The 12,339-nt window shown below is 44.5% G+C and overlaps 1 protein-coding gene across 2 annotated transcripts in view; it reads left to right on the top strand.

Annotated features, from left to right (window-relative positions):
- LOC116358238 (solute carrier family 46 member 3-like) overlaps positions 1 to 10,515 on the top strand; it is a 12,421-nt gene extending 1,906 nt beyond the window's left edge. The window contains exons 2-4 of one of the 2 annotated variants that reach the window (XR_004206112.1): positions 2,293 to 2,449; positions 6,266 to 9,557; positions 9,613 to 10,515. Coding sequence is in view for 1 of the 2 variants with exons in the window: in XM_031808835.1 (XP_031664695.1) it covers positions 2,293 to 2,449; positions 6,266 to 6,380 (272 nt within the window). In the remaining variant the exon portion in view is untranslated. Of the gene's footprint in view, positions 1 to 2,292; positions 2,450 to 6,265 lie in introns of both variants that reach the window. The other variant, XM_031808835.1, reaches the window with a different exon arrangement.
- The last annotated feature ends 1,824 nt before the right edge of the window (positions 10,516 to 12,339 follow it).

Here is a 12,339-nt window from a genome sequence, read left to right on the forward strand (position 1 = left end):
TCGTTATCTGCACAGGGTTGTTGTCTTAACCCCACCCTGGCTTAGTTTCCCAGTTGCAAGGATGAATTTGAGACAGTGAGGGCTTGTTCTACTCCTAAGCTATCTCTAGTAAAACACATTATTGTCTATGTAATGCAGTCTTTAGCTCATTTGTCAGCTCAAGCCATCTCTGGTGACCATACGCCCAGATTAGCTGCAGGGAACTAGAGTGGAGACCATTAAAACACCAGACACTAGTAGGACTGAAATGTCTAACTATTTAGTTAAATATTCATTGTTAGAGAGATGTGTCTGGCTCTTCTTCAAGCCTCTCTCTCCCACACGAACACAATAACAATAACAATAATAATAATAATCCCCAATGTATTTTATATTGTGATTTCAATCTTAAGTCTCATTAAAACAAAATAAACAACAACAAAAAACAATTTTACCAATGTAGGGATCTGACAGTTGTAGGGCGATGGTCTTCCTCAGCTTTAGATGATAAGCAGTGCTGTATATTGAGAGAAGCCTAGTGGTTAGAGTGGAGGGGCGGCAGGTTGCCTAGTGGTTAGAGTGGAGGGGCGGCAGGTTGCCTAGTGGTTAGAGTGGAGGGGCGGCAGGTTGCCTAGTGGTTAGAGTGTAGAGGAGGCAGGTAGCCTAGTGGTTAGAGTGGAGGGGCGGCAGGTTGCCTAGTGGTTAGAGTGTAGAGGAGGCAGGTAGCCTAGTGGTTAGAGTGGAGGGGCGGCAGGTTGCCTAGTGGTTAGAGCGTTGGGCCAGTAACCGTCAAGGTTGCTAGATCGAATCCCCGAGCTGACAAGGTAAAAATCTTTCGTTCTGCCCCTGAACAAGGCAGTTAACCCACTGTTCCTCCAGTAGGCCGTCATTGAAAATAAGAATTTGTTCTTAACTGACTTGCCTAGTTAAATAAATAAATATGGAACAGGTAGGGAGGTAGACATCTGAGAGACGGACCTCGTAAAATGGTCAATTTCGACGCAATCAATTAGCTTAGAGACAAAATAACAAAACAAAATAATGTTGCAGGAATGTTAATCTTATCTGTTTCTAGAAACAAAAAACGATTTCAGAATCTGACATGGTGGGTGTTGAAATCCTCTTTCGGGTGCTTTTTGAGGTGGAACGATCCTGGCTTTGTGGCTCTTCCGTAGCTAGGCTGGATCGTCCTCTACTGAGATGTAGCAACCACCTGGGTAATGTTTTTTTGTGACTTTAAATACTCCAGTAAGACCACCACACCTCAGCAGCGGTTCAGAAAAGCCTCCTACGAAGAAGCAGGCCTCTGTATCACCTCACACCGCAACTCCACTTCCTCTAGGAAATGGGGCAAAAGGGGGCCGAAACCGATGTTGTTGATTTGGTGTTGCTGCGTCATTCAAATCATATTAGCTAAGCTAGCTAGCTAGGCAAGCCAAACACAGTATCATAATGTCATAATCAGTCACCGCCAGATATGATTTTCAAATATACAATTATAAAAACAACACTTAAAAAACAATCAAATATGTACAATATTTACAGAGCTCTCTGCCTTGGCTACCTCACGGCGCTATGGCAACCATGGAACTTGCGGCAATAACGTGGAAGCAAGGCAACCATTATGACATGTCTCACAACGCTAGGCTACAGTATATTAATGTAGGGTGATTTACCTATGTGGTAATGTTAGACTACAGTATTTTAATGTAGGGTGATTTACCTATGTGGTAATGTTAGACTACAGTATTTTAATGTAGGGTGATTGACCTATGTGGTAATGTTAGGCTACAGTATTTTAATGTAGGGTGATTGACCTATGTGGTAATGTTAGACTACAGTATTTTAATGTAGGGTGATTGACCTATGTGGTAATGTTAGGCTACAGTGTGTAGGGTGATTTACCTATGTGGTAATGTTAGGCTACAGTATTTTAATGTAGGGTGATTTACCTATGTGGTAACGTTAGACTACAGTATTTTAATGTAGGGTGATTTACCTATGTGGTAATGTTAGGCTACAGTATTTTAATGTAGGGTGATTTACCTATGTGGTAATGTTAGACTACAGTATTTTAATGTAGGGTGATTGACCTATGTGGTAATGTTAGGCTACAGTGTGTAGGGTGATTGACCTATGTGGTAATGTTAGGCTACAGTGTGTAGGGTGATTTACCTATGTGGTAATGTTAGGTTACAGTGTGTAGGGTGATTTACCTATGTGGTAATGTTAGGTTACAGTATTTTAATGTAGCTTTGAACTTCTTTATCTGACAGTATATTGTCTTCCTCTCGTGTGTGTGTGTGTGTGTAGGAGCGTTGTTTGCTTGCTTGGCGTGCCTGGACAGTGTGAGCATCAGTGTGGCGATAGCTGTGTTCAGTAGTCTCTACGCTGCCACGGTAACCTGGTACCCTGGATTCTGCTTCCTGTTGTCTGCTGGACTCTGTGTCATCCCCTTGGCAATGCTAGCGTGAGTATTATATACTACTACCCCTATTCTCCTGTACTACTACTATACTACCGCTATTCTCCTGCCCCTATACTACTACTATACTACCCCTGTACTACCCCTGTACTACCCCTGTACTACCCCTATACTACCCCTATACTACTACTATACTACCCCTATACTACTACTATACTACCCCTGTACTACTACTATACTAGCCCTATACTACCCTATACTACCCCTATACTAGCCCTATACTACCCTGTACTACTACTATACTAACCCTATACTACCCTATACTACCCCTATACTACTACTATACTACCCCTGTACTACTACTATACTACCCCTGTACTACTACTATACTAACCCTATACTACCCCTATACTACTACTATACTACCCCTGTACTACTACTATACTACCCATTTACTACCACTATACTACCCCTATACTACCGCTATACCACTACTATACTACCTATATACTACCCCTATACTACCCCTATACTGCCCCTGTGCTACTACTATACTGCCCCTATACTACCCCTATACTGCTACTATACTGCTACTATACTACCCATATACTACCCCTATACTGCTACTATACTACCCCTATACTGCCCCTGTGCTACTACTATACTGCTACTATACTGCCCCTATACTACTATGCTGCCCTTGTGCTACTACTATACTGCTACTATACTGCCCCTATACTACCATGCTACCCCTGTGCTACTACTATACCAGTACTATACTACCCCTATACTACTACAGTGCTACTACTATACTACCACTATACTACTATACTAGTACTATACTGCCTCTACACCACTGCTATACTGGTACTATTCTACCCCTATACTACTACTATACTGTCCATACACTACTACTATACTACCCATTTACTACCACTATACTACCCCTATACTACCGCTATACCACTACTATACTACCTATATACTACCCCTATACTACTTCTATACTACCCCTATACTGCCCCTGTGCTACTACTATACTGCCCCTATACTACCCCTATACTGCTACTATACTGCCACTATACTACCCCTATACTGCTACTATACTACCCCTATACTACCCCTATACTGCTACTATACTGCCACTATACTACCCCTATACTGCCCCTGTGCTACTACTATACTGCTACTACACTGCCCCTATACTACCATGCTACCCCCTGTGCTACTACTATACCAGTACTATACTACCCCTATACTACTACAGTGCTACTACTATACGACCACTATACTACTATACTAGTACTATACTGCCTCTACACCACTGCTATACTGGTACTATTCTACCCCTATACTACTACTATACTGTCCATACACTGCTACTATACTACCCCTGTACTACTACTATACTACCCATTTACTACCACTATACTACCCCTATACTACCGCTATACCACTACTATACTACCCCTATACTGCCCCTGTGCTACTACTATACTGCCCCTATACTACCCCTATACTACCCCTATACTGCTACTATACTGCCACTATACCACCCCTATACTGCTACTATACTACCCCTATACTACCCCTATACTGCTACTATACTGCCACTATACTACCCCTATACTGCCCCTGTGCTACTACTATACTGCTACTATACTGCCCCTATACTACCATGCTACCCCTGTGCTACTACTATACCAGTACTCTACTACCCCTATACTACTACAGTGCTACTACTATACTACCACTATACTACTATACTAGTACTATACTGCCTCTACACCACTGCTATACTGGTACTATTCTACCCCTATACTACTACTATACTGTCCATACACTACTACTATACTACCCCTGTACTACTACTTTACTACCCATTTACTACCACTATACTACCCCTATACTACCGCTATACCACTACTATACTACCCCTATACTGCCCCTGTGCTACTACTATACTGCCCCTATACTACCCATATACTACCCCTATACTGCTACTATACTGCCACTATACCACCCCTATACTGCTACTATACTACCCCTATACTACCCCTATACTGCTACTATACTGCCACTATACTACCCCTATACTGCCCCTGTGCTACTACTATACTGCTACTATACTGCCCCTATACTACCCCTATACTACCCCTATACTGCTACTATACTGCCCCTATACTACTATGCTGCCCCTGTGCTACTACTATACTGCTACTATACTGCCCCTATACTACCATGCTACCCCTGTGCTACTACTATACCAGTACTATACTACCCCTATACTACTACAGTGCTACTACTATACTACCACTATACTACTATACTAGTACTATACTGCCTCTACACCACTGCTATACTGGTACTATTCTACCCCTATACTACTACTATACTGTCCATACACTACTACTATACTGCTGCTATACCCCTACTATACTGTCCCATATACTACCCCTATACTACTACTCTACCTCTCCCCTCGCTATCCCCTCGCTGTCCCCTCCCTGTCCCCTCGCTGTCCCCTCGCTATCCCCTCCCTGTCCCCTCGCTGTCCCCTCGCTGTCCCCTCGCTATCCCCTCCCTGTCCCCTCGCTTTCCCCTCCCTGTCCCCTCGCTATCCCCTCCCTGTCCCCTCGCTATCCCCTCCCTGTCCCCTCCCTGTCCCCTCGCCATCCCCTCCCTGTTCCCTCGCTATCCCCTCCCTGTCCCCTCGCTGTCCCCTCCCTGTCCCCTCGCTGTCCCCTCCCTGTCCCCTCCCTGTCCCTTCCCTGTCCCCTCGCTATCCCCTCCCTGTCCCCACGCTGTCCCCTCCCTGTCCCTCGCTATCCCCTCCCTGTCCCCTCGCTATCCCCTCCCTATCCCCTCCCTGTCCCTTCCCTGTCCCCTCCCTGTCCCCTCCCTGTCCCCTCGCTATCCCCTCCCTGTCCCTTCCCTGTCCCCTCCCTGTCCCCTCCCTGTCCCCTCGCTATCCCCTCCCTGTCCCCTCGCTGTCCCCTCCCTGTCCCCTCCCTTGTCCCCTCGCTGTCCCCTCCCTGTCCCCTCCCTCTCCCCTCCCTGTCCCTTCCCTGTCCCCTCCCTGTCCCCTCGCTATCCCCTCCCTGTCCCCTCGCTGTCCCCTCCCTGTCCCCTCGCTGTCCCCTCCCTGTCCCTTCCCTGTCCCTCCCTGTCCCCTCCCTGTCCCCTCCCTGTCCCCTCGCTGTCCCCTCCCTGTCCCCTCCCTGTCCCCTCCCTGTCCCCTCGCTGTCCCTTCCCTGTCCCCTCCCTGTCCCTTCCCTGTCCCCTCCCTGTCCCTTCCCTGTCCCCTCCCTGTCCCCTCGCTGTCCCTTCCCTGTCCCTTCCCTGTCCCTTCCCTGTCCCCTCCCTGTCCCCTCGCTGTCCCTTCCCTGTCCCCTCCCTGTCCCTTCCCTGTCCCCTCCCTGTCCCCTCGCTGTCCCCTCCCTGTCCCCTCCCTGTCCCCTCGCTGTCCCCTCCCTGTCCCCTCCCTCTCCCCTCCCTGTCCCCTCCCTGTCCCTTCCCTGTCCCCTCCCTGTCCCCTCGCTATCCCCTCCCTGTCCCCTCGCTGTCCCTCCCTGTCCCTGGCTGTCCCCTCCCTGTCCCTTCCCTGTCCCCTCCCTGTCCCCTCCCTGTCCCCTCGCTGTCCCCTCCCTGTCCCCTCATTTCCTTATATATATTTCCTTTATAATTTGCTAATCTTTTCCTACTTTATAACTCTGCATTGTTGGTTAAGGGCTTGTCAGTAAGCATTTCATGGTAAAGTCTACACATGTTGTATTCGGCGCATGTGGCAAATAAAATTTGATTTGATTTGTCTCTCTGTCTCTCTATCTCTCTCTCTCTGTGTCTGTCTGTGTCCTCCAGGGGTGTGGGGCTGCTGGGAGTGGAAGAAGGTAAAGAGGCCAAGGAGACGGAGGCCCTCATCCCTGGAGAGGAAGGTCTCGCTGGGGAAGAGAATGATAATCCTCCCCTCACCTGAGACTGGAGGCCTGGAGCACTTTTCTCTTTTCTCTCTCTATGTCAATGTCTGTTCTGACAGACGGAGCTACACTCTTAATCCTCTGAGGATAAATCCATCGGAGAGATAGATTACCTCAGGTCAACTGCTCTGCTATTAAAGTCCTTTAGGAAATATGCACTATTAGCACGTGTGTCACCCACTTACAACCTTGGAAACACTTTTATTATTTAGCATGGCAGAAACATTCTGAAAGGAAATACAATGTGTGAATATGTGCCATGTGTAACTATGTTTTTGCATATATATGTATGTATGTATGTATGTATATATATGTATGTATGTATGTATGTATGTATGTATGTATATATGTATGTATGTATATATGTATGTATGTATGTATATATGTATGTATGTATGTATGTATGTATATATGTATGTATGTATATATGTATGTATGTATATGTATGTATATATATGTATGTATGTATGTATGTATATATATGTATGTATGTATGTATATATGTATGTATGTATGTATATATGTATGTATGTATGTATATATGTATGTATGTATGTATGTATGTATATATGTATGTATGTATATGTATGTATATATATGTATGTATGTATGTATGTATATATATGTATGTATATATGTATATATATGTATGTATATATATGTATGTATATATATGTATATATATGTATGTATATGTATGTATATATGTATGTATATGTATGTATGTATATATATGTATGTATATATGTATGTATATATATGTATATATATGTATGTATATGTATGTATATATATGTATGTATATGTATGTATGTATATATATGTATGTATATATGTATGTATATATATGTATATATATGTATGTATATGTATGTATATATATGTATGTATATGTATGTATGTATATATATGTATGTATATATGTATGTATGTATATATATGTATATATATGTATATATATACACAGAACAGATATATATATATATTATATGTGTGTGTGTGTGTGTGTGTTTTCAGAGGTATTCAACTCTGACCCTACGAGGTCCTGATTCCTGCTGGTTTTCTGTTCCACCTGATAATAATTGCCCCCACCTGGTGTCCCAGGTTAGAGGTGGAATTATGGGAGAAAAGCAGTAGAACTGGCTTCCAGGTCTCTACTGTATATAGGGCACACTACTTTAGACCTGATCCCTATGCGTCCTGGTCTAAAGTAGTGCACTATACAGGGAATAGGGTGCCATAGGGCCCTGGTCTAAAGTAGTGCACTATATAGGGAATAGGGTGCCATAGGGCTCTGGTCTAAAGTAGTGCCCTATATAGGGAATAGGGTGCCATAGGACTCTGGTCTAAAGTAGTGCCCTATATAGGGAATAGGGTGCCATTTTTATGGCACATATTTATGTTTTTAATAACTGATGCAGTCATTCCAATGCATCTTAAATCTAATTTAAGGTTGAACTAGGTTTGTTTGGGAGGGGGTTGGTTTTTATTTTCCTAGTCCCTGTACTCTCCTGTATTTTCCTAGTCCCTGTACTTTCCTAGTCCCTGTACTTTCCTAGTCCCTGTACTTTCCTAGTCCCTATACTTTCCTAGTTCCTGTATTTTCCTAGTCCCTGTACTTTCCTGTACTTTCCTAGTCCCTGTACTTTCATGTACTTTCCTAGTCCCTGTACTTTCCTAGTCCCTGTACTTTCCTGTACTCTCCTAGTCCCTGTACTTTCCTAGTCCCTGTACTTTCCTAGTCCCTGTACTCTCCTAGTCCCTATACTTTCCTAGTTCCTGTACTCTCCTCATCCCTGTACTTTCCTAGTCCCTGTACTCTCCTAGTCCCTGTACTCTCCTAGTCCCTATACTTTCCTAGTTCCTGTATTTTCCTAGTCCCTGTACTTTCCTAGTCCCTATACTTTCCTAGTCCCTGTACTTTCCTAGTCCCTATACTTTCCTAGTTCCTGTATTTTCCTAGTCCCTGTACTTTCCTAGTCCCTATACTTTCCTAGTCCCTGTACTTTCCTAGTCCCTGCACTTTCCTGTACTTTCCTAGTCCCTGTACTCTCCTAGTCCCTATACTTTCCTAGTTCCTGTACTCTCCTCATCCCTGTACTTTCCTAGTCCCTGTACTCTCCTAGTCCCTGTACTCTCCTAGTCCCTATACTTTCCTAGTTCCTGTATTTTCCTAGTCCCTGTACCTTCCTAGTTCCTGTACTTTCCTTGTCCTTGTACTTTCCTGTACCTTCCTAGTTCCTGTACTTTCCTAGTCCCTGTACTTTCCTATACTTTCCTAGTCCCTGTATTTTCCTAGTCCCTGTACTCTCCTGTATTTTCCTAGTCCCTGTACTTTCCCGTATTTTCCTAGTCCCTGTTCTTTCCTAGTCCCTGTTCTTTCCTAGTCCCTGTTCTTTCCTAGTCCCTGCACTTTCCTGTACTTTCCTAGTCCCTGTACTTTCCTGTACCTTCCTAGTTCCTGTACTTTCCTAGTCCCTGTACTTTCCTAGTCCCTGTACTTTCCTGTACTTTCCTAGTCCCTGTACTTTCATGTACTTTCCTAGTCCCTGTACTTTCCTAGTCCCTGTACTTTCCTGTACTCTCCTAGTCCCTGTATTTTCCTAGTCCCTGTACTCTCCTGTATTTTCCTAGTCCCTATACTTTCCTGTATTTTCCTAGTCCCTGTTCTTTCCTAGTCCCTGTACTTTCCTGTACTTTCCTAGTCCCTGTACTTTCCTATACTCTCCTAGTCCCTATACTCTCCTAGTCCCTGTACTCTCCTAGTCCCTGTACTCTCCTAGTCCCTGTACTTTCCTAGTCCCTGTACTTTCCTATACTCTCCTAGTCCCTGTACTCTCCTAGTCCCTGTACTCTCCTAGTCCCTATACTCTCCTAGTCCCTATACTCTCCTAGTCCCTATACTCTCCTAGTCCCTGTACTCTCCTAGTCCCTGTACTCTCCTAGTCCCTATACTCTCCTAGTCCCTGTACTCTCCTAGTCCCTGTACTCTCCTAGTCCCTGTACTCTCCTAGTCCCTATACTCTCCTAGTCCCTATACTCTCCTAGTCCCTATACTCTCCTAGTCATTATCTGTATCATTGCAGAAGGTAAATTAGCAAATCGATTGTTTGTATTTTTAATTACGTACAACACCAGCAGTAGGGTGTTTTCAAGTGTCTATGCAGTATTAACAGGTTTAAGGTAGCCTCCCTGTGCACAGAAAGGTATGGGTCTATGCAGTATTAGCAGGTTTAAGGTAGCCTCCCTGTGCACAGAAGGGTATGGGTCTATGGGTCACGTGTTTGTTCCACCGCTTATAACAACCTGTTCAGCACTTCCTCAATGTTTTCTCACAGAAACGCAACATGATAGGCTTGTAATAGACGCTCAAGGAAATACCCATTCTGTCTGGCTTGTGTAATGAATTCTGTCTGGCTTGTGTAATGAATTCTGTCTGGCCTGTGTAATGAATTCTGTCTGGCCTGTGTAATGAATTCTGTCTGGCCTGTGTAATGAATTCTGTCTGGCCTGTGTAATGAATTCTGTCTGGCCTGTGTAATGACTCGTCAGCCCTCCCGGTGAGCCAAACTGGTTGAAAAGACCACCAGGCGGGTCGCAGATCTGTTTGTGTTGTCTTGCCAACTCCATTGCTGTCATTGTCAATGACGGCACAAACAGATGTCTCTCAGGCTGATGACATGACGTTGTTGAGTTGAACCGAATGCTGGTTGACACATCCACTTCACTGCTACACAATAGTTTACTTCCACTTCCATTGATTTGAGCGCATTGATCAATAACTCAGAGATGATCAATAACTCAGAGATGATCAATAACTCAGAGATGATCAATTGATCGTGTAAAAACCAGCATAGTCAAACGGATGTAAAGGACAGTATTGGGGGAAATACTACTTTAGGTACAAATGTTTTAAATCTTTTAATTTGAGCCATTGGTTGTGTGCTGTTGATTTAAAAAATGTATATAATTGAAGAATGCCACAAATGTTTGTGTAATTGTAACAACAACAAAAAAGTTGTATTTAAAAATATAGATGTGTCTACAATGTCTGACAGCCTTTATGAAAATCTGTGTCATTTTTCATCCGTTGTTGTTTTTGGTTGACAACTAAACTGTGGCTGGATTGCAGCATATGCTTTCATTGGTTTTGCTTTACGAGAAAACGGCATGTAATGCATATAGTAACCACCAGGCGTCACTCTTGGTTTAGGATAAAGCCTCACACAACCATTTACTACCCAGTACCCACCAGATATAAACTCAGCCATATTTAGTCAGAGATACTCTATATAATGACAAGATGATCTAGTCTCTATCCTAACAATGTGAACTTTCTGCCTAGTCCCTGTTTTGGATTGGTGGATACCCTTATTTGAATACCTCTTTGAATATTTGATATGGGTTGTTATCGTCAACCCCCTGACTTCCTATAAGAAGGTATTTCACATTCATTGAGAAGAGAAGTGAGAACCAACTGCAACTTCTTGGAAAGGTAAGTCAGTCGTTTTAATAGCTAAATATAGGTTGTAATTTTTTTGACTTGTCAATATAATTTTTTCCAGATGAAGTAGCTATTGTCGCTTTGGTAGCTGACTGTTGTCAGAGAGGAAGAGTTGTTGAGGAATGATGACATTAATGTTAGCTAATTAGCATATTCCCCAATGCACAATAAATATTTGCAACTAAATGTCGGTGAAGTTAGTCATATTTTTCACTAGCTAAAAACTAAAAACATTAGACCTGAAAGCTTCCACCCATTGGTTGATGACACTGTCTTGTTGCTGTTTAGAGATCTCATGAATATTTTATATTTAACTAGGCAAGTCCGTTAAGAACAAATTCTCATTTACAATGACGGCTTGGGAACAGTGGGTTAACTGCCTTGTTCAGGGGTAGATTTTTACCTTATCAGTTCAGGGGATTTGATCCAGCAATCTTTCGGTTACTGGTCCAACACTCTAACCGCTAGGCTACCTGAAGGTTACTGGTCCAACACTCTGACCGCTAGGCTACCTGCTGGTTACTGGTCCAACACTCTGACCACTAGGCTACCTGCTAGTTACTGGTCCAACACTCTGACCGCTAGGCTACCTGCTAGTTACTGGTCCAACACTCTGACCACTAGGCTACCTGCTGGTTACTGGTCCAACACTCTGACCACTAGGCTACCTGCTGGTTACTGGTCCAACACTCTGACCACTAGGCTACCTGCTAGTTACTGGTCCAACACTCTGACCACTAGGCTACCTGCGAGTTACTGGTCCAACACTCTGACCACTAGGCTACCTGCCGCCCCTACACTCTAAGCACAAGGCTACCTGCCTCCCCTACACTCTAACCACTAGGCTACCTGCCGCCTCTACACTCCATCCACTAGGTTACCTGCCTCCCCTACACTCTAACCACTAGGTTACCTGCCTCCCCTACACTCTAACCACTAGGTTACCTGCCTCCCCTACACTCTAACCACTAGGTTACCTGCCTCCCCTACACTCTAACCACTAGGTTACCTGCCTCCCCTACACTCTAACCACTAGGCTACCTGCCGCCTCTACACTCTATCCACTAGGTTACCTGCCTCCCCTACACTCTAACCACTAGGCTACCTGCCACCTCTACACTCTAACCACTAGGCTACCTGCCTCCCCTACACTCTAACCACCAGGCTACCTGCCACCTCTACACTCTAACCACTAGGCTACCTGCCTCCCCTACACTCTAACCACCAGGCTACCTGCCTCCTCTACACTCTAACCACCAGGCTACCTGCCGCCTCTACACTCTATCCACTAGGTTACACTCTAACCACCTCCTCTACACTCTAACCACCAGGCTACCTGCCTCCCCTACACTCTAACCACCAGTCTACCTGCCGCCTCTACACTCTATCCACTAGGTTACCTGCCTCCCCTACACTCTAACCACCAGGCTACCTGCCTCCTCTACACCCTATCC

Source organism: Oncorhynchus kisutch, linkage group LG29 (genome assembly GCF_002021735.2).
Source record: "Oncorhynchus kisutch isolate 150728-3 linkage group LG29, Okis_V2, whole genome shotgun sequence".
In the NCBI taxonomy this organism is placed as follows: Eukaryota; Metazoa; Chordata; class Actinopteri; order Salmoniformes; family Salmonidae; genus Oncorhynchus; species Oncorhynchus kisutch.